At 42.9% G+C, this 21,943-nt stretch overlaps 1 protein-coding gene across 1 annotated transcript in view; it reads right to left on the reverse strand.

The window, feature by feature from the left end:
- Positions 1-1,197: 1,197 nt before the first annotated feature.
- The window catches only part of si:ch211-241j12.4 (uncharacterized), a 22,208-nt gene continuing 1,462 nt past the window's right edge, over positions 1,198-21,943 (reverse strand). Inside the window, exons 2-15 of the mRNA XM_059513597.1 lie at positions 17,318-17,386; positions 17,123-17,246; positions 14,990-15,089; positions 12,965-13,087; positions 12,051-12,167; positions 10,531-10,691; positions 8,887-9,033; positions 8,713-8,815; positions 7,747-7,875; positions 7,050-7,235; positions 5,576-5,808; positions 3,663-4,544; positions 1,785-1,878; positions 1,198-1,380 (exon numbers count right to left, since the gene is read on the reverse strand). Of these exons, the coding sequence (XP_059369580.1) occupies positions 1,198-1,380; positions 1,785-1,878; positions 3,663-4,544; positions 5,576-5,808; positions 7,050-7,235; positions 7,747-7,875; positions 8,713-8,815; positions 8,887-9,033; positions 10,531-10,691; positions 12,051-12,167; positions 12,965-13,087; positions 14,990-15,089; positions 17,123-17,246; positions 17,318-17,386 (2,651 nt within the window). The remainder of the gene's footprint in view (positions 1,381-1,784; positions 1,879-3,662; positions 4,545-5,575; positions 5,809-7,049; positions 7,236-7,746; positions 7,876-8,712; positions 8,816-8,886; positions 9,034-10,530; positions 10,692-12,050; positions 12,168-12,964; positions 13,088-14,989; positions 15,090-17,122; positions 17,247-17,317; positions 17,387-21,943) is intronic.

The following is a 21,943-nucleotide window of genomic DNA, read 5'->3' on the forward strand; positions in this document are numbered from 1 at the left end:
ATCAAACGCACCTGGCACATCACTGCAGTCCTGAGTCGAACACGGTTCACCAGTCTCCAGCAGATCTGCACCATCTGGACCGTCACAGGACGATGCTTCATCCTCCGAATGCTCAGGATACGATTCAACCGGCTCAGGGTGACACGACTGAAGGGATTCAGAGTCCGGTCGCCCGAGGCTCGCAGTAGAAGCAGGCGCAGAAGTCAAACTGGAGTCTGAGAGGTCAGCTGGATTTGGACTGGAGCGCTCCTCTGTGTTTGAATCCAAGTCAGAGGAGGTTTTCTCAGTGTCTGTACGCTGTGGTTCATCTGAGTCTGGGAGCGACTGGAGCCCACAGCTCCTCAACAGCTCATCGTCCAGATCTTTCAGCGCCGAACACTTCACAACCCTGTGGGGTTTGCTCGACCTCCTCTTGGCCTTGCCTGCTCTCTCCATCTTCTCCTGCTCCAGCTCCAGCAGGAACACACTCCTCTCCCTGACCTGATCCCCCCTCAGCTCCTCTGACTCCAGACTGTCCGTCAGCTTCACACGCTCCTGCAGGATTTGCTCCTCGAGAACTTGGATGTCTCTCAGCTCTCGAAGGATCCCGCTTCGGTGCTCCTCAGGACATCCCGTGTCCCGCTGCACAGGCCTTTCACATGTGGATGGACTTCTATCAGATAATCCTGAGGTGTCCGAGTCATCCTCACAAACCTCACAGGACCTCAGCGTCTCTGAGTCAGGGGAAGTGAGGTCACTCTGAAGGACATCGGCCAATCCGATCACCCCAGACTCAGCCAGCTCTCTTGGGGACATCTGGAAGGAAAAGTGTAGAAACAGGTGAGGCTGCGAGCAAGGGCATACATTTCTAAAGAGCAATTGGTTTTGTGTTTTGGCTGTTGCCAAATTAAAAAAAAAAAAAAAAAACCCCAGGGTCTAATTCTCTAAACTTGAGTGCCGTGTTCTAGAATGATGCGTCGTGTCAGAAGCTGCTATAAAGACCCGAGAGCGCAGAATCAAAGAGATCCATAGCACATTTACATTGAAATACAGAGGAAACAAACATTTTAGATCACCAGATATAAATAATGACTTGGGCAGCAATTTCATGTTTCAAGTTAGAGCAACAAACAGTGTGCGAGTAACAATTAAAATGTGAGTTTGTGAAATGGACTGAGCTAAATTGTTGCTATAGTAGCATAAAATAATGCTAGAAAGCTATGCATTTGGCAACTGCATAAACTCAATTAAATCTATTGTGGTGTTTTGAGTGAGTCCAGGCGGACTCAGACTCACTGCAAGCTGGTGTTCTTCAGTCCATGTGGGCCAGTGTTTGTGCAGGTCCTCGGACCTCAACAGCTCCTCCAGCTCCACTTCCTGTGCAAGCACACTTTCCTCCTCCTGAAAAGTCACACAGAGTGGAGCAGGGTTTTCATGGTACACGTACGATCAGAAATATTCATTACAGGTCTTCTGGTTCAATATGCATGTGTAGCAAACAAAAACAAAGACGACTGATCTTGGAAATTAAGAAACTATTTTCTTTCCCTCATCTATGATCTTTCATTTGACGCATGAATTAACACGGCATTATATAGAACACATTCCATCCAATCACCACAACAGCTTTGTGCTTCGCTACTTCTGATTAAAAATGACCAGATTTCGAATTATTCATTTTATCATCAAATGCACATTAAACGCCCTTGTGGCACTCTTTAAATGTGCAGATCACGGTATCTGTCTGTATGGTTGACTGACCTGATGCACGAGACATGAGAACAGAAGAGATGCTCAAGACACACCTGTAGTATCTCAGCTGCTCGGTCTAAAGTCTCCTCCACCTCTCTCAGCTCCTGTTGCTCTCTCTGAACCCAGTCACCAAGAGACACGTCCAACCTACACAGAGAACAACACTAACCCTTAGAAGAAACATCGGAAACATCCAGCTGAAGCAGAGCACAGACATTGGACTCTGAAGATGCTCACTACAGTAAAAGCTACCACAAAATATAACAATTAAAAAACGCTCCCCCTCTGATCGTCCCAGATGTAGAGGAGTTTCTTCATCCGAATTGTAGAAATGTAGCACTGCATCAGTGTGTCATCAATGGATGCTCTGCAGTGAATGGGTGCCGTCAGAACGAGAGTCCAAACAGCTGATAAAAACATCACAATAATCCACAGCACTCCAGTCCATCAGTTAACATCTGGAGAAGACAAAAGCTGAAACAAACCCAGCATTAAGATGTTTTTAACTCAAACACACAGAGTCTATAATCCATAATAACACTTCCTCCAGTGAAAAAGTGTTCTGGTCTGAATCAGGAGAGAAATCTGCACAGATCAAGCAGCGTTTAAACAGCTCTAAACAAATCTGTGAGAGACAACAGCAGATGCACTTTTTCACTGGAGGAAGTGTTATTATGGATTATAGACTATGTATTCGAGTTAAAAACATCTTAATGCTAGATGCGTTTCATCTTTTGTCTTCTCCAGATGTTCACTGATGGACTGGAGTGCTGTGGATTATTGTGATGTTTTTATCAGATGTTTGGACTCTCATTCTGACGGCACCCATTCACTGCAGAGCATTCATTTGTAACACTATTGAGCTGATGGTATTTCAGCCATCTGTTCCATATTAATGAATCTGTGAGTAAACAAGGACCTTTGTTTTACAACATCTTCCAACATAATTCACCATTTGGGGTGCCACGATGTCGGCAACATCCTGGCAGGGGTGACAGTTATTACACCTATTGAGACGGTCCAGGGATACCCGTGCGAGCCTCAAAGGAGGAACAAAACGCCCACATTCCTAAACACACAAACTTCTCTTTACGCTCTTTATGCAAGTCCTTAATAATATGTATTTTGAATATATATTGTGTGTTGCATAAAGTGGTTAATCCTGTTATGTGAGGATTATAAATTGCGGACTTTAAAATTAGGAGAAACATTTCCAATTTACATGTTCTCAAATAGAATCATGAGTTGTAAACCTACCCCCCTGACCAGCTCATAAAACTTTAACCAATATATATTCATGATTGCCTCTGTCTGAAACGCTCACTTCACGAGTCAATGAAATGTCTGATCTTTAGCTACAAGCTCTTTACTTTTTAGTAACCGAAATTTCATAATGATAGGATAATGTTTTCATGGCCAGATAATATTTTTCCTTGAATTATAAGAAGTGATAACTTTATTGAAAGTTGATAAGTTAATCTTACGGCTGTTTGCTGGACAAACCACTGTTTGATTTGCGGTAATTTACAGTAAGAGATATCACTATAATTGATATGAAGAATGGAATATTGACATTAATGAGTAAATTACAGTGCCCTGTAATGAGTTATTGATATATGCAATTGACCTATTTTTCATCTTCAATAAATGAGATATATATATAAATCATATTCCTGATTATTAAAATTCCCTATATATCATTTGAGTTAATTATAATGTACAACCCAGTGCGGCTACATATTGATGAGACACTGATGTAATGCTGCATTTCTACAAACCTGATCCCACCAAGAAACACCCTCAGGTATCCAAAATGTAGAGGAGTTTGAATAAATGATTATTTAATAACTAACAATAATGTGTAATAGTAGTGTAATAACTTTTAAATTTTTGGGTGAACTAATGTTTCACACACTAAAGAGAAGTCTAACCGTTCGTAAGAGTCCCGTCTGAGATTGTGAAGATCAAAGGTGTCCCAGAGAAGAGAAGGATCATCCACCGTGCTGCTGGGCTTGTCTTCGAGATCTGTTAAGGTACTGGAGAGAACGTTTCCCCCAGGATCCAGCTCGCACTCCTGGAAGCTCTGCTGACGGTGGTCTGGAGCAGTCCCCATCTCCTCCGTCGGAGAGGGTCGATCTGCAGCCCGGCCGGGGCTCCTCGGGCCTCTGGAGGAGCTGGGGGTGATGGTGACCGTATAGGAGCTCTCCAGGTCGTCTATCGGGAGGCTCAGCCAGGGGTTCTTGGGCAGCGTGCCGGAGCGCTTCACCTTGATCTCAAGGTTCAGAGAGTCGGAGGTTATTTTGGGAACAATCTGAATGCTGGCACGAGTGGAGTCCCGCTTTAAACTAAACCCTAGCTCTTCACGCTGGTCTTCAGAATCAGACACGCTCACAATGTTCTCCTCGTCGATCTGTCCACGCAGAGGTTTCGACTTGAAAGCAGAGTCTCCGTTTCCCAGAGTCCTCGGCAGCGGCTCTCTTCTAGTCCTGCTGTCCAGGTGACTGCTGGCCGCTCCGTCGAAGCCAGAGTCAAAGGAGCTGAGAGAAGGAGGTTTGCCTGCAGACGAGATCTGGTGACGGCAGTCGCCAACAGAAGGCCACTTGGCCAAATCACACAAGCTATCATACTGAAGAACCGCACGAGCGGCCGAGTCTGGAGGCAGACCGCAGGAAACCCGCTCGTCCTCGGGGGAAGTGATGTCAGCGGTCTTGTGGTGACCCCTGAGGAACTCGTACTGCCACTGTAGGGCAAGCTGAAGGTCGTGAAGGGGAACAGCTCCAGGGGAGGTCAAGAGTCTCCTCAGAGTCATGCATCTGTGGACGGTCATGAAAACAGGTTCAAACAGAAGCTCCACGCTGCACAAGTCTCAGGTTTCTTAACACACCAGCACAGCATTTCCAATAAACACCATTCACAACCAACCGACAGACAGGGTTAGAGTTAAGCTTCTACAGTGATGAACAAACTACAAATCAGTTTTGAGTTCTATTTGGCCCAATAACAAGATTCACAACAGCATTTCTATGACTTTCCAAGAGGGGAAAAGGCCATCACACCCAGAGCAAGAATTTTTTGTTTACTTTGTAATTAAATTAAAATTAAATCATGGGTGTATTTTTTACAATGTTAATAACTGTGGAAACATTACTTGACTGACAACTCCTGCAAACATGTTTAAAAAAAAAAAAAACACTAGCTTGCCTTATTTTTCTATCCTATCGGTCTTTTCAGTTATTATACAGTTACGTGTGCTGTGTTTAAGCTAACTGAGACTTGTTATAGCATTTATATATCATTGCTCTGTTGATTTTGATTGCTTCTATTGTCCTCATTTAAGTCTTTCCGGATAAAAGTGTCTGCTAAATGCCAAAATATAAATGTAATGAAACCGTTCAGTAAGATAGTTTGTCAGTTATCAGCCTATTGACATTATCCGTATTGCTGATGGGTCCAAAGGGTTTTCTGTGGCCAGTTTCAGTTTAAGGTAAACTAGCAGATCATCAGTTTAAAGATAGTTGCAGTCTAAATTTTGACTATTAGATCCAATGCTCTGCAGTGAATGGGTGCCGTCGGAATGAGTCCAAACAGCTGATAAAGTTTATAATTTTATTTTGTATTATATTGTATTTATCAGCTGCTTGGACTCTTATTTTGATGGCACCCATTCACTGCAGAGCACCCATTGCCAAACAGGACATTTTCAGCAAATTCATCGCATTGAGTTTTTTTTGTTGTTTTTTTTTAGCACCACAGCAACCCAAGAGTCCACACTGAACAAGGCTGCTTGCCCATAATGCACTGGACAACTCAAGCATAAGTGAGCCACAGTTGTATCTCTGTGTACCTGTGAGACAGCTGCGTGCCGGTGTGCCGGAGCTGCGGGTCGCTCACTGCGTTGGAGAGATGAGCCAGCTTCACCAGCTCCTGCACCTCGGGGCAGGGGTTTGTCCTGAGGAAGCTCTGGACTCGTCTCCTGCAGCTGGACCGGTCTGGAGATCGTCTGAGCTCACAGTGTCCAGTCCACAGCAGCTCCTGCAGGAGGCTCTCACACAGCACTGCACCATACCAGCTCTGACACTGACCACAACCAGACCACACATTACACGGAGTCAAGCTGACACTAACACCACATTATAGACACAAGGACAGTGTTTGGGTCTCATGCACTTTGACCTTGTGTAGCGGTCAAAAGCCCCACTGTTCATCTGTCTACAGATACATTTACATACAAAAAAACAGGCAAACTTAAAGACCGCTAAACTGGACCAGCTAATGTTGTGCTCAAGGCACTGTGTGACTGTAGTGCTGAAGTTAATCTAAAAGATATACAGAGGTATATTTGATTGTGCTGAAGTGGAACTATTGCAATTATACTTCAGGTGCGCTTTTAATGTCCCTTAAGAGGATTGTAGGATTTCTGAATTCTAAATGAAAGATATTTAAACACATTTTAGGTTCAATACTAAGAAATGTGCATTGTGTACAAGTAGTCTTTCAAATAAAGATGAATTAAGACTACTTTGTGCTCCAGGGTCACGTCAGTAGCAAAAGTAGATTTGTAGCTATACACAAAACATTGTATGGGTCAGAATTATAAATTTTTCTTTTACGCCCAAAATCATTAGGCTATTAAGTAAAAATCATGTTCATGAAGAGGTTTTGTAAATGTCCTACTGTTAATATATCAGAACTCAAATTTTGATGAGTAATATGGATTGCTAAGAACTTCATTTGAACAACTTTAAAGATGATTTTCTCAATAATTAGATTTGTTTTTCTCCCTCAGATTCCAGATTCTCAAATAGTTGTATCTCAGACAAATATTGTCCTCCGAACACACCACACATCAATGGAGAGATGATTTATTCAGCTTCAGATGTAGATTTAAAAAAAAAATAAAAAGACCCTTGGTTTTGTGCTCCAGGGTCACATATCTATCATTAAGTCTCGAGCGATACGTCAGAAAATATGCTAATAGATCTGAACTATAAATGCATTTTATATACACAATAGTCCACATTTGAAGTGGATCAGAAAGTTTAATCAAGGTGGTCCTAAGACAAGAACGTATTTTAGTTTATGAACCTCTCTGAAAATGTTCTGATCCATCCTCAGTATACATCAATTCTTTACTAGGATAGTTTCGATCACACGGATCTGCTCCAAATTATTGTACAGTTCTGACACATGACCATTAACAACAGCACTTCCTCCCTCTGAGAAGCGGATCATTTCTACTTGTTCGAGTCACACCAGAGAACGACTGATGTGCAGCTTTCTGCCTGAACCCCAAACACAGATCACACACACACACATACTCTGTTGCAGGTGTGATGGAAGTCAGACACGGTCCTGAGAGTCTGATACAGACGCTGAACAGCAGAGGACAGGTTCTCCTTCAGTCGGTCCAGATCCTCCAGCCACGGCTCTGCAGGCTTCCTCTCGCTGAAGGGAACCGTCTCCGCTAACGTGTGCATGACGTCCTCCGCACGACGAACCAGCGCCTGCTCACAGGAGACCTGGTCACACAAACTCTGCCAGGGGTCACACTGGGACATTACAGCATTACTACAGCTCAATACAGTGTAGCCTTTCATTTCAGTGACCACAGGAATACATCATAAGAGCTTATTCAACAGACAAGAACTAAACCAGCAAGCGTTTCTGTGAATGGACCAAAGGCATCTGAAGCAGTGATATCAGACTTAAGCCCAAAAGTACACTGCAGTTTTGATGCAAACACTCAAAGCGGTGTCTTCAGATACACATACACCTGCTCTATTTGATCGCATGTGAACACAATGTGAAACCGCTCAGGCCTTGTGGACAAACTAACTTGGTTAACAAATAATCAAAGTGCACATGCATATGCTCAGCTCACAAATTGTACAGACATTTAGAAGAATTTGATGTGTGCTTGTACTATGCGGTTGAAAATCTGCATCACATCTACCGTACACACAGCCTAATGTCTGTGTAAACACGGACCACACGCTGGGTTTAATGGTCACGCACCATTGCATGAGTGTATACTGAAGCCTCAAACTCCAGCCGGATCTCTTCAGCTCGGTGCACGTCTGTAGCCACTTCAATCCTGTAGGGCTCAACCTTCTCCCTGTGCAGCGCAAACATCTGCTCCTGTATCTGAAATACACATTAGCAGAACACCGCACTCAGACTCAACACACTTCTTCATGTGGATATTACAACAAGTATAAAGCATGGTTGGTCACATCATCTGGATTCATGTCCAATGAGAGGTGCGCAGTGTTGGAGACACTAGGTACATGTAACAGAACTACAGGAATTAGTTGCAAAATAAATTAACAGTAATCAGTTTCAACTACTGAGAAAAGTGTGTAATTAAAATTACAGTTTTAACATCAAACATCGAAATATTCTCACACAGATTTGTATTAATTTCCCAAATTCAACTTAATGCTCTGAAATATGAGAAAGTTGCAGGAGTTTAGGACACAAACAGAAAATAATCTTAAGGCGTATACTTCTTGAATAACTTTTTTCCAAGGCATTTTTTAGTGCAATGCAAAGATTGGATTTCAAAAGCCGTATCATAACTACATCCGATTTTAAATCTGTGTGTAATCTCAGAAAGGTCTTGAAGTAGAAGAGGTATTGTGGTGGCTGTGCTTTAACATTAAATCATCTTAAAGTGATGAAGGATTGTGAAAGTCTGACAGGAATCAGTGTATGATTAACCCTTGCCTGCTTTACAGGTTTCAAGACGATTAACAGTTAAAAACCATTTAGAAAAGCAATCAAAAAAGTAATCAAATGTAATCTGTAGCCTTGTAATCCGATACACTACTTGTTACAAGTTACCCATATGCACATAGATTTAACCATATCTTTTAATTCCCATTGGTGCATATTTTACTATGGTTAACAAAACCTTGTAGGCATAAAGCCCTGCTAGCCTCAAGTGATCTGCCCTATTCTGTCCCTCAGCGTGCTCCTGACCTGCTGGGCGTCCCTCTGCAGATGGAGGAGCTGCAGCTGGACGTGGGCTCTGGAGAACACCTGCTGCCACAGTAACTCCACCTTCTCCACCGCAGCAGTGATCCTGACACACAGAGAGAGACGCTGGGTCGTGGAGGCGGCGATCTCACTCTCAGAGAGCTGAAGGACTCCTACCTGTTGTAGTTGTGGAGCATCTCTAGTGAGGTGTGTGTGTAGAGCAGCGTTCCAGCCATGGCATGAAAACAGGGCTCTTTCTCAGGGAACCGCAGCTTCTCCAACAAACCCTCGCAGTGCTTCAACAAGTCATCCAAACCAAGATCCCTAAACACACACAGTCACAATGTCACACTGGATTTCTGTGCTAGGAGATATGACGATACATCTGTTTGACCATTTATAGAGATTTAACTATCATTTACATTGAATACGCAAATATATCTGGTGCAGATTGATGTGGGCAGGTCTGCTTAAGTTACAGATAAAAATACAGCATGAGAGAAAAAAGTCTAGACGTACAGTAAGAGAACTAACACCTGAAGCATGAACACACAAAGATGCCTCCACAAGCAAATTAATGGACTGAAGGGAGCGCAATCATTCGAATGCCTAAATAAAAATAAAATAAAAACTTCCATCTTGGCGATGTTTTAACTAGGGATGGGCGATATGGGCTTAAATATATCATGATATTGCGAGAACAATGATGATAATTTAGGGAACCCTGTTTTTTCCTATTTTTACCCAAAAAAGGGTGTTAGCATTTAAAACACTCGTACTGTAATTACTTTATTTCCTACACTGGCAGCCAGAGGGCGCCCTTGTGCAGAAACCCCATGTGTGCATCAGAATCAGTGTCCAGGTGAACTGGATGAAGGCAGAGGATGTGTTGCTAAAAGATGCTATATGACCTGTGATGTCATTGCCTAACCATGACAAAACAGCGTTTTATGTAGAATACACCACGAGATTACGCAGTGAAAAAACAAACATACAATTGCATAAAATGTATGTTTTATCAGTGTTTTATCAAGCAATCTTGGGTACTTTTATAAAGAAAGTATATTTAACAACTACACTTTATGGTTATAATCGCGAGAAGACTTCTTATCGTAGGGAGAACTTTTACTGGTATAATCTCAAATGATAAGATATCGCTCATCCCTAGAATAAAGCAAAATACAGTCAGTTTTGTTTTACGTGAATGTAAACGGTCGAGAAAGAAATCTGTAAGAATACTGGATCACTCCATTCGGTCTTAAAGTGACAGTAGCATAATATTCCTTCGATCAGTCAATAACATTTATAAAACACCAGACCAGAAGACAAATCACTCACTGCTCTAGACTGATTAACTTTAACAGCTTTAATAAGAATCAGCGCATATTAAATTCATACAGTGAAGGGACAGAGTTTTATTTTACATTATTAAATGCAAGTACCGGTATTATTTCTGAAAAACTAATCTCTGCCATTTCACCAATGTTCTCCAGCAAAGCAAGGCTTAGGGCACTGTATGCTTTTCCTTTGCATAGATTTTGAGTTTTAATGCGCTCTGTTGGTCAATAGTCCAAACACATGCAATGAAACACATCAGCCTGTATGCTGCTACAAATGAATCTCAACACTGACTATGAAGTGAACAAGTCAGTGGGTCTGGACACAGTATAAAAGTGCTCTAACTCCTCAAGCACTTGTGTACTTCGTCCATCACGGACCACTACATGAGCGGGTGGACAGACAGCCCCAAACACGGTGTGTGCAGTAGCTGCTGTAAACGGCTGTAAGACGAGAGAGGTGTGTGCGGAGTCGGAGCAGTACCTGCGGAGCTGCTGGAAGTGGGCCTGGTTCACACAGCAGAACTCCTGCAGCCGCTCCAGGTCTGCTGGGACGGGACGCTTCGAGAGCGCCTGCAGACTCCAGATACAGGACGGCAGGCGCTTCACCACCAACAGGAACTCCTGCACAAACGCATCCATCTCCTGCACAAACCAGAGGACGAGACGCTCCAGACACCAAACCAGATTCAGCTTTAAAGGGTCATGAACTGCCTTGATTGTAGACTCAGAAGTAAACACCCTCTGCTGTGATTGGCTGAGAGCCGTGTATGATTGACAGTCTGTGTCCTTCACAGAGGGCCTCTGCTGTGATTTAGGTTAAAAACGCATAAATAGTACATCATATGATCCGATACCAGACGGACCACATAACTTGTGTTGTGACATTGCTGTCAGATCCAATATCACACTATCTTTTAGTTTCAATCTTTGTGAAAATCTTGCGTCAAATAGTGCCTTGTTTTATTTCACTCTTTCCTAACGTTGGGATCAGAAGGAAGGCAACACACACACATTTTTTCCACAAGCTTGGCACTGCATCTCATCTTTATGGTTTGGTTTCTGTGTAGACCTGCATATTCTCTTATTTACACTGCAGTGGGCGGGGCTAGACACAGCAGGTGTGTTCGACTTTAAGGGGCACAGATGTAGAATTGGTGATCAGGGCCAAACAGAACGATGGAGAAACATTTCCACACCATTACATCATTAAGTCTTACATTCCACAAGCTGTTGTTTTGGCAGACTGCCTTCAATATAAGCCGTTTTTAGACTAATGACAGCTTTGAGTTCTTAAACTTACAGTATGTTTTTACAGTACAATGACCTCTTGTCAAAAGACTTTGTTTGCCAGTTCATCAACCCTTTAAAAATTAGCTTTAAACCCTTTAATAAAATACAAAAGACAAACATGCCCCATCAATCATAACCTGTGGAGCGCACCCTTACCAAATCCCACGCTCTGCTCAAAGAAGTCCAGATCAGAAAGACAATATGGAGCCCTGAGTGAACCCATGAGAAAGAGCGGATGCTGGACGCACTGATGAGCGCATCAGAGGGACAGTGTGTGGCCCTTTCACATGCTAATGACCGCAGATGATTGTCCTCTGAAGCTTCTCCAGGACGACACACAATAGAGACGATGTGCTTATGAATACACTCACTAATGAATCACACATCTGAGTCAGCGCACACACACTGAACATGCACATACTAAACACGGCCAGGAGGATCTGCTGGGGAGAGAAATCAAATAAGTGTGTAGAGTACGTCAGGCATTATCTAAGGCCATCAGGCGGATCATGAGACCCTGCTGTGGTGTGACTGATCCATCCTGCTGCAGATGGGCTCTCCGATCTAAACACAGGCTGGAGGGAGGACAGGAACAGGCCGTCACATGCTTTCACATCACACACACACAGTTTTACAGGGGGGTCTTTACACTGGACTCTCGAGTTTATCAAAACATTTAACATGCTTCACTAATAAGCAAAAGACTCCTACCTTAATGAAGGCGACCCAGCTCTTATGGCAGTAAACGAGGTATCCGCCCAAACTAGACGGTAACTGGCTTCTGTCGATGTAGTTGGAAAGCTCAAAAACCTCTTTGACGAAGACACGCTGTCCACAAACACAAGACATTAGAGCTCAACACTGAAACCGCTGCAAAGCAGAAAGACACACAGCTTTGAAAATCAGAGATAGGGAACGGATTTAATTCGATTTATTTCAGATATGGTGACATTTTCAACATGGTACCAAAAATAAAATAAAACCTGTAAACCAGCGTTAATCAGTGGGACAACAGGATAATCAAATTAATAAAACATTCCAATTTTAATTAATGTATTAATGTTCAAAATCAATATTCAAATGTCAATCTACAAGTATACACTTTATATTAGTTCATTTATCTTATTTATAATAAGAAAAACAATCATATGTGAATCATTGTGTGAAGCACTTCTGTAAACTCAGCTCAAACCGTTAGTCAACAGATATCGATTACAAGAAGCACTTCAGAACTATTGTATGGCAACATTTAAACTACATAAGGTTTCATGAAGCCACATAAATGAACCCTAAACATTCAAGAAAATAAAGTGGCTTTGACCGAGAAATCACATCCTTCTCATTTCGGTCTCAATATATAACAGTTTTAATGGTGTGGGTCATTACTCACGCCCACGACAGATTTATTCAGATATACTCCTCTCTAAAGTACTTTTCTAGCCAACTAACAGTTATGAGCACGGACAGCTGAAACCCTGATCGATTCTTTAAATCCCACCTGATGTTCAGTCCCGTTTGTGTAGGGATTCATAGTGAGGAAAACCTACATTTAGCCCACTGGGACAGAGCAGAGGTGTGGGACGTGTGCTCGTGAAGGTCTGGACTCATTCAGACGTGTTACTCACTTTGAAGAGGACGGGTCTGTGCTGCTTGGAGCCACTCGGCGTCAGGAGTTTCCCCAGCAGCTTCAGGACATCTTTCTTCTTTGGTTGAACAATATACACTGAGTGGATGATCCTTCTGGAGACCTACACAACACAGGACAGTACAGCAGACGCTCTGTAGGCTCAGTGACTCAGTAATGCAGGGCTGTGAGTTTCCTTTGTCTATGTTCAGGGCGATGGCTGCCCACTCGCTTCCATCATTAGATCAGAGCAGGCATGTGATCCTCAGCTCAAGATCTCAGCCTCGTCACCAGCACAAGACTACAGCTTCACGAGACCATCACAAACACAGAGCAAGAGCTCAGACAAATCCAGCAAACAGACTTTCAGGAAATACATCGGGCATTTACAGATCACCATGCATGAACGCAGACAGAAAACATTTCCACTGCCAATCTCCTAAACAAAGTCCACCTGATTTAAACCAATGCAGTTCTCTAAACGGCTATAGCTCCAAAAACTAATTTGCTCGCATGTTAGGTTTTGGCACATGAAGCTGTATCACGCCAGGTTTGACGTCAATGATGGAAACAGCATTCACTGATCTTGCCCTGTGCCAGAGCTCAACACATTTACAGTCATGTTCTGAAACCAGTTACACCGTCATCACGGTCCCATGACAGACAGACAACTAACAGTTCAGCCCTAGATTCAGTCACAAGAAGCCCCTTTCCTCAACTGATGGCATTCAACAAGTATGAATGGAAAATCACTTTACAAGCAACATTTAAATACATAATAGATGTTTTCCTGTCTGATTATTTTGTGAAATCTCTTAAAAGGGGGATATTTTAAAGTTTCTTCTAGGGATGTCACAATTCTCAATATATCGAATGGATTTGTACAACATCCACGGTTCAACACAAGCTCATGAATGCCAGTTTTATGGTCTCGGTGTGTGTGTGTGTGTGTGTGTGTCATGCTGAGATGAGGAAACATCTCCCTGCTTATTTACACACACACATACATACACACAGAATATACACAACCATTAGCATTATTTATTTTCTTATTCTAGTTACAAAAGTGATTTAGTCAAGAGCAGTGAGAGATTTTCATGAATGGCAGACAGATGAATATTGGACAGCTTCCCCTTTAAGACTGAAGTCCGGATCTAATATACTGTTACATATGCGCTTTCTCTCACAACTGTTTACATTCCCTTAAGACCTAAATGACTGTGTTTGAGGATACTTGCATTTGGACGCATATAAGGGTTTATGCAATCGTTCAAAGCCAATAAAGCAGCAGAAATGCTCACGAGCTCTATTAGCAGCTTATGCACGGTTTACACACTCCTCTCACACAGAAACAGAGACAGCACACACATTTAGCTCTGTTGTTTGTTTCAACGGCCTAAAATCAGTTGTTTTAGTTGTTCAGTGCTTAAAAACACAAGCAAACATTAAGTTTTCGTGACCACACGCACAACATCGTGACGTGAGCGTGCGCATGCTGTTGTTCACACGTCTGCCTGCATCCCCGTGTAATGTGTGTAAGACTGCAGTCCAATAATGAAAACATATTGCCGTAAACAATTTTATAACCACATTATATAAACAATTATATTTGTGATGTATAATAGCTACTGTAAAAAAAATAAAAATTACTCCTGTTGTATACAATTTGTCATCTAAACCATCCTCAATCCTGGCTAGCACCTTCATACACCACCATAACGGAGCAGTTGATTAACAAATTAACTGTGTGAAATCTGGAAAATTGTCATTAAAAGAACAAGTGTGCCAATTGAGACCGCTTTGTATTGTTAGGAACACTATTCCTTTCAGCACACATCAAGTGTCAGTCACAGAAAAGGATGGAGTAATAGTGTAGTATACGAATGCTTCCAGCGGATTAAACCGGCTGAACACAGAACAAAAACCATTAAGCCCGTCATCTCCTCCTGCACATATATAGAGACCGAATGATACTTCTAGAAGAGCCAGAATGACTCTACACGAGACAGAATAACGCAGTGAATACCTCCAGCAACAGGAGAGTCTCAGCGATGAAACGTGCGATGGAGAGGTTGGCTTGCCTCAGATCAACCACCACAGACAGCAGGCTCTCCTCGCCTCGTATACTGCCAACAGAAACACAGGACAGAGAGGAGGAAGACACCACACACACACACACACACGCGCACGCGCACACACACACACGCACCATCAGTCAGGCATGTGCGCAAACAGAGACGTGATTTTCAGAGTAAGTGCAGCAGCAAAAAGACATGACCTGATTCTGTGAAACTGAAGATCTGGCAGAAAGTGCAAGCTGCTCTGTGTGATCAACAGTGATCAAGGGATGTCAAGAGTTTGAGAAGAGCAACACAAAAGCACCAGAGGCCTGTAATCATAGCTTGCGTGTTAGAGGTCATCACGCCTAAAGGGACAGTTCAACTAAAGGTTCATTTTTTTCTGTGAACTACCCCTTTAAGTTTATTAGTTTGATTTAATGCCATGTGAGCTACCTCGGCTATATTTATGAGGAGAATGACATTAGTTCAGTTAAATTTAAAAAGGTTATCCCTTTAAGACGGGCGTACACTGTGCGATTTTTGCTGTCGTACGAGTTTGCATGCGATATTTTTCAATTATGTGGAAATCATGTATGCTCACGGCTCGTATCATGTGCGAGGAGTTACGAGTCGAGCAGAGTGCCTTACGAGCACTTCCCGACCTCCTGACCATTTGTAAACATGTCTAAAAAGTTTGTGAGCTATCGGTTTGAATGTGACGCGTGCGGTTGAACGAGCCGATTTGTTGATCTATCTGAAGTTGACCAATGAGGATAAACTCTCTGAACTCTGGCAGGAACAGAGAGCGCTGTATGATGTTTCTAGCAGAGTGTACCATGACAGGGACGTCCGTGATTATATTTTACAGCGGATTGCCCAAGAGCTATATTTATCAGGTGAGGAGATGTTACCTATTGTTAGCCACAGATAGGCTATGCTAGCTCTAGTATACAACTAGGCTTTTTAATTCTCTCTCACACACACACACTTATATGTGGTTTACGGGGACTCTCCATAGGCATAACGGTTTTCTATACTGTACAAACTGTATATTCTATCCCCATACACTATCAATCACGGGAAAAATGCATGTTTAAAATTTCAATTAAACAGTTTAGATTAGTTTTTTTTTTTTTTAAGGCATCTGGTTTACAAGGGCACAAGAAGTGACCTCAAACCATGTCATTCTAGATATTTGTGTCCCCATAAACCACACACACACACACTAGGGTGACCGAGATCCGGGTTTCCTGTTGCTGAAAAAGAACCTGTATGTGTAGAAAACAGTCACGGCTCGTATCAATATTTTATATGCAGTTATGAGAGAGGGAGAGCAGTTATATTAACTTCGTGCAATTGCTTCGGAAATCAGCAGGTCGTAAAATCGCTTCAATCACCTCGTCTGTACGATTTTCAGATAAACTCACTCGTGATGTGTGCATGGACATACGATCTTCCGGCCATCTGAATTCGCACTGTGTACGCCTGCCTTTAATGTCGACAAAATAAATAAATAAAAAGCCTCAGGATGTGTTTGTTTCTTTATCAGGTTTGTAGAAATATAACATTGCATCACTGTCTCGTCAATGGATGCTCTACAGTGAATGGGTGCCGTCAGAATGAGTCTCCAAACAGCTGATAAAAACATCACAGTAATCCACAGCACTCCAGTCCATCAGTGAACATCTGGAGAAGACAAAAGCTGAAACAAGTCCAGCATTAAGATGATCACCTCCAGTGAACGTTTTATCAGCTGTTTGGATTCACTGCAGAAGATTGATTTGTGTGCAAGTGACGTAATGCCAACTTTAATCCCATCAATAAATAAACTCCTCTACTTGGTTCTACACAAAGCTGAATAAAAAGAAAACGGGTTTGATGTTAATGATGCTAAAAACCACAGACAGATGTGCAGGTTGTAAACCATTGTAGAGTACTAATGGGTCGATAGGACTATTAACATGTCTTTCGTTCTTTAGGGAGCTCAGCAGCATGAATCAGCACCCGTTCTCATATGGAAAAGAGCAGCTTGCAGATTCTTCAAGACTTTAGTTTTCTTATTCCACATGTTTAGATTGAGTGATAGCAGCGTGTCGTACTTGTGCAGGCGCAGACAGTAGTGTATGAAGTGGGACACCTCCTCTCTACTGAGCTCCTCTGGGAGTTTACCCTGAGCCTCCGCGGGGAACAGGACCAGAGGACAGCCGTGCTGGTCAAAGGCTCCTGTGGACACAGATCTCCATCAGAGCAAGCCAGCACACAGCAGTGAGGGAGTGAGCGAGCGCAGCTCTTACCGGGGAATATGACCGCTCCGGAGCGCAGCAGCTGATCTGAGGGCAGGGGTGCAGCGGACGCCTGGAGCTCTGAAACGACACAGACTCTAGAGCATCTCTACACTTACAGAGTCACATTCACACCGAAACACAGCCTCTAGAGCAGCTCTACACACTTACAGCGTCACATTCACACCGAAACACACAGCCTCTAGAGCAGCTCTACACACACTTACAGAGTCACATTCACACCGAAACACAGCCTCTAGAGCAGCTCTACACACTTACAGCGTCACATTCACACCGAAACACACAGCCTCTAGAGCAGCTCTACACACACTTACAGAGTCACATTCACACCGAAACACAGCCTCTAGAGCAGCTGCTCTACACACACTTACAGCGTGACATTCACACCGAAACACAGCCTCTAGAGCATCTCTACACACACTTACAGCGTCACATTCACACCGAAACACACAGCCTCTAGAGCAGCTCTACACACACTTACAGAGTCACATTCACACCGAAACACACAGCCTCTAGAGCATCTCTACACACACTTACAGCGTCACATTCACACCGAAACACACAGCCTCTAGAGCATCTCTACACGCACTTACAGAGTCACATTCACACCGAAACACACAGCCTCTAGAGCATCTCTACACACACTTACAGAGTCACATTCACACCGAAACACACAGCCTCTAGAGCATCTCTACACACACTAACAGCGTCACATTCACACCGAAACACACAGCCTCTAGAGCATCTCTACACGCACTTACAGAGTCACATTCACACCGAAACACACAGCCTCTAGAGCAGCTGCTCTACACACACTTACAGAGTCACATTCACACCGAAACACACAGCCTCTAGAGCAGCTCTACACACACTTACAGCGTCACATTCACACCGAAACACAGCCTAGAGAACAGCTCTACACACACTTACAGCGTCACATTCACACTGAAACACACAGCCTCTAGAGCAGCTCTACACACACTTACAGAGTCACATTCACACCGAAACACACAGCCTCTAGAGCAGCTCTACACACACTAACAGCGTCACATTCACACCGAAACACACAGCCTCTAGAGCATCTCTACACACACTTACAGCGTGACATTCACACTGAAACACACAGCCTCTAGAGCAGCTCTACACACACTTACAGCGTCACATTCACACTGAAACACACAGCCTCTAGAGCATCTCTACACACACTTACAGCGTCACATTCACACCGAAACACACAGCCTCTAGAGCATCTCTACACACACTTACAGCGTGACATTCACACCGAAACACAGCCTCTAGAGCAGCTCTACACACACTTACAGCGTGACATTCACACCGAAACACAGCCTAGAGAACAGCTCTACACACACTTACAGCGTCACATTCACACCGAAACACACAGCCTCTAGAGCATCTCTACACACACTTACAGAGTCACATTCACACCGAAACACACAGCCTCTAGAGCAGCTGCTCTACACACACTTACAGAGTCACATTCACACCGAAACACACAGCCTCTAGAGCAGCTCTACACACACTTACAGCGTGACATTCACACCGAAACACAGCCTAGAGAACAGCTTTACACACACTTACAGCGTCACATTCACACTGAAACACAGCCTCTAGAGCAGTTGCTCTACACACACTTACAGCGTCACATTCACACCGAAACACAGCCTCTAGAGCATCTCTACACACACTTACAGCGTCACATTCACACCGAAACACAGCCTCTAGAGCAGCTCTACACACACTTACAGCGTGACATTCACACCGAAACACAGCCTCTAGAGCAGCTCTACACACACTTACAGCGTGACATTCACACCGAAACACAGCCTAGAGAACAGCTCTACACACACTTACAGCGTCACATTCACACCGAAACACACAGCCTCTAGAGCATCTCTACACACACTTACAGCGTGACATTCACACCGAAACACAGCCTCTAGAGCAGCTCTACACACACTTACAGCGTGACATTCACACCGAAACACAGCCTAGAGAACAGCTCTACACACACTTACAGCGTCACATTCACACCGAAACACACAGCCTCTAGAGCATCTCTACACACACTTACAGAGTCACATTCACACCGAAACACACAGCCTCTAGAGCAGCTGCTCTACACACACTTACAGAGTCACATTCACACCGAAACACACAGCCTCTAGAGCAGCTCTACACACACTTACAGCGTGACATTCACACCGAAACACAGCCTAGAGAACAGCTTTACACACACTTACAGCGTCACATTCACACTGAAACACAGCCTCTAGAGCAGTTGCTCTACACACACTTACAGCGTCACATTCACACCGAAACACAGCCTCTAGAGCATCTCTACACACACTTACAGCGTCACATTCACACCGAAACACAGCCTCTAGAGCAGCTCTACACACACTTACAGCGTGACATTCACACCGAAACACAGCCTCTAGAGCAGCTCTACACACACTTACAGCGTGACATTCACACCGAAACACAGCCTAGAGAACAGCTCTACACACACTTACAGCGTCACATTCACACTGAAACACACAGCCTCTAGAGCATCTCTACACACACTTACAGCGTCACATTCACACCGAAACACACAGCCTCTAGAGCATCTCTACACACACTTACAGCAATTATAAACTCACAATTGCAAGTTAAAGTCCATTTCTGAGAAAAAAATACTGACATGTTCTCAGAGCTGTGAGTTTAGATCACAATTGACTTTCAATGCAATTCAAGTTTATCTGTATAGCGCTTTTCACTATGCAAACCGTTGCAAAGCAGCTAGCGTCACAGAAACTTAATTTCTAAATTATATTTAGTAATGGCTTATTTACGGTGAATATCTCAAGTTGATGTCCATATGGGAGAAATGTATGCTACAATTTCATAACTTATTATGATTGACAATTGTGAGTTTGCATTAGTGTTAATTCGTTAACAAAATCTATGACTAAAAACGTTCTTTGAGCTTTTTTCCCCCCATGACTAAGACCAGATGACAATAAACGATGACTAAGCAGGGCCGTAGCTGGGGTTTGCGGTGCAGGTTGTACCAGTGGGCCCTGTTTGAAATAGTTTAATTTGTATGTTCGTTCATTTTTATTTATTTGTGCCATTTAAACAATGTTTAAGTTTTTTTCAAGTTTGGTCAAGTAGGTGTCCATGTACAGACACCGAATAATTAAATATAAAATAGCACTGGATAGTCTTCTTCAGTGTAAAATCAAATATACAATCAAACCAAAATGTATACAGACACCTTCAACATTACTCACATTACAGTTTTATTTGCTATTGCTTCTAAAATGGTTATAAAATATGACAAGAACTTAAGAGTTAAACTCGGTCAGAACAAATTTGTCTTGATAGTGTCATAACTTTGATAGGAATGTATTTAATGCATATCAACCAAAACTACAGACAACTGTTTTTATGACAATATTTACACAACCATCACTACTTTGTTGACTAATTACCAAGCAATGCTTCATTTTGTTCAGAGTATGGTGTGAGGTTGCATTAGCAATTCAGAAAAAGAAAGAAAAAAAAAACACATAAGCAATACATGGTGCTTTAATAAGGTGCTGTTTTTAAGGTACAAGTTTTGGTCCCAAATCAATTTCACTGTATGAAGATTCTTTGGGTATAATATGTCACAGTTCGCTTGATTTTGCCATAGCCTACTCGCTTATAGTGTCCTGTACCTACTAGTAAATATATATATATATATATATATATATAATTATATCTGGTGTCTGAATAATTTTTGGTTTGACTGTGCATAAATTCTTGTTAAAACTACAAAGTAATTCAGTTAAGAGCAGTGAGTGATTTTCTTTCATTTTCTTGGATTAACATTACAGCAGCTAGTAGCTAGCTTCCTCAACTGTTTACTTTCACTTGAGAAATAACTGACAGTTTTCCAAGGTGGGTATTTTGATATTCTGTATGTATTTGTCGGCACAAGAGCAAAAAGCACATTGGTTGTTCAAGCGTTTTGACACGCACTTCTCCGCGTGAGCCCTGAACACCTGAACACCGCGAGTACTGAATTGGGCTCTTTCACATCTTTTTGTTTGTTCAAACTGCGATTTGTATTTGTTCGTTCAGGTGCAGGAGGGACTTTGAGGAGAACTTTGCAGAAGAGAGCTCGGTTCAGTGTCGCGGTCCGTGATACGTGGCTCTCTCTCTCTCGTGTGCACCGAACACAGCGCGCGAATAACCAGCTACTCTGTTCAGCTTTTCCGCGTCTTGTGTTTGGATGATTTAATGTTTAAATCGACAAGTGGTTAGGCTTAAAAACACATGAAAACTATAAGCTTTCATGACGACGCTCAGCAGTGGCCCGTCAACTGTCCTGAGCATCTTTTTAGGCTGGCCTCAGCCAGTCGGTGGAGATCGCTGGGGGCCCCCCCTCAGCCGTGGGCCCCTATAATCATCACCACCTTTCACCCCACTGGCGACGGCCCTGCGACTAAGACTACATCAACATGCAATTTAGTTTACAAAATGAGACTAAAATGTATTCAAAAAGAAAAACGCTACCAAAAACCTGCATTTGTCAAAAAACAAATAATAACAATTATATTTATATAT

This window comes from Carassius carassius, chromosome 27 (assembly GCF_963082965.1).
Source record: "Carassius carassius chromosome 27, fCarCar2.1, whole genome shotgun sequence".
Classification (NCBI taxonomy): Eukaryota; Metazoa; Chordata; class Actinopteri; order Cypriniformes; family Cyprinidae; genus Carassius; species Carassius carassius.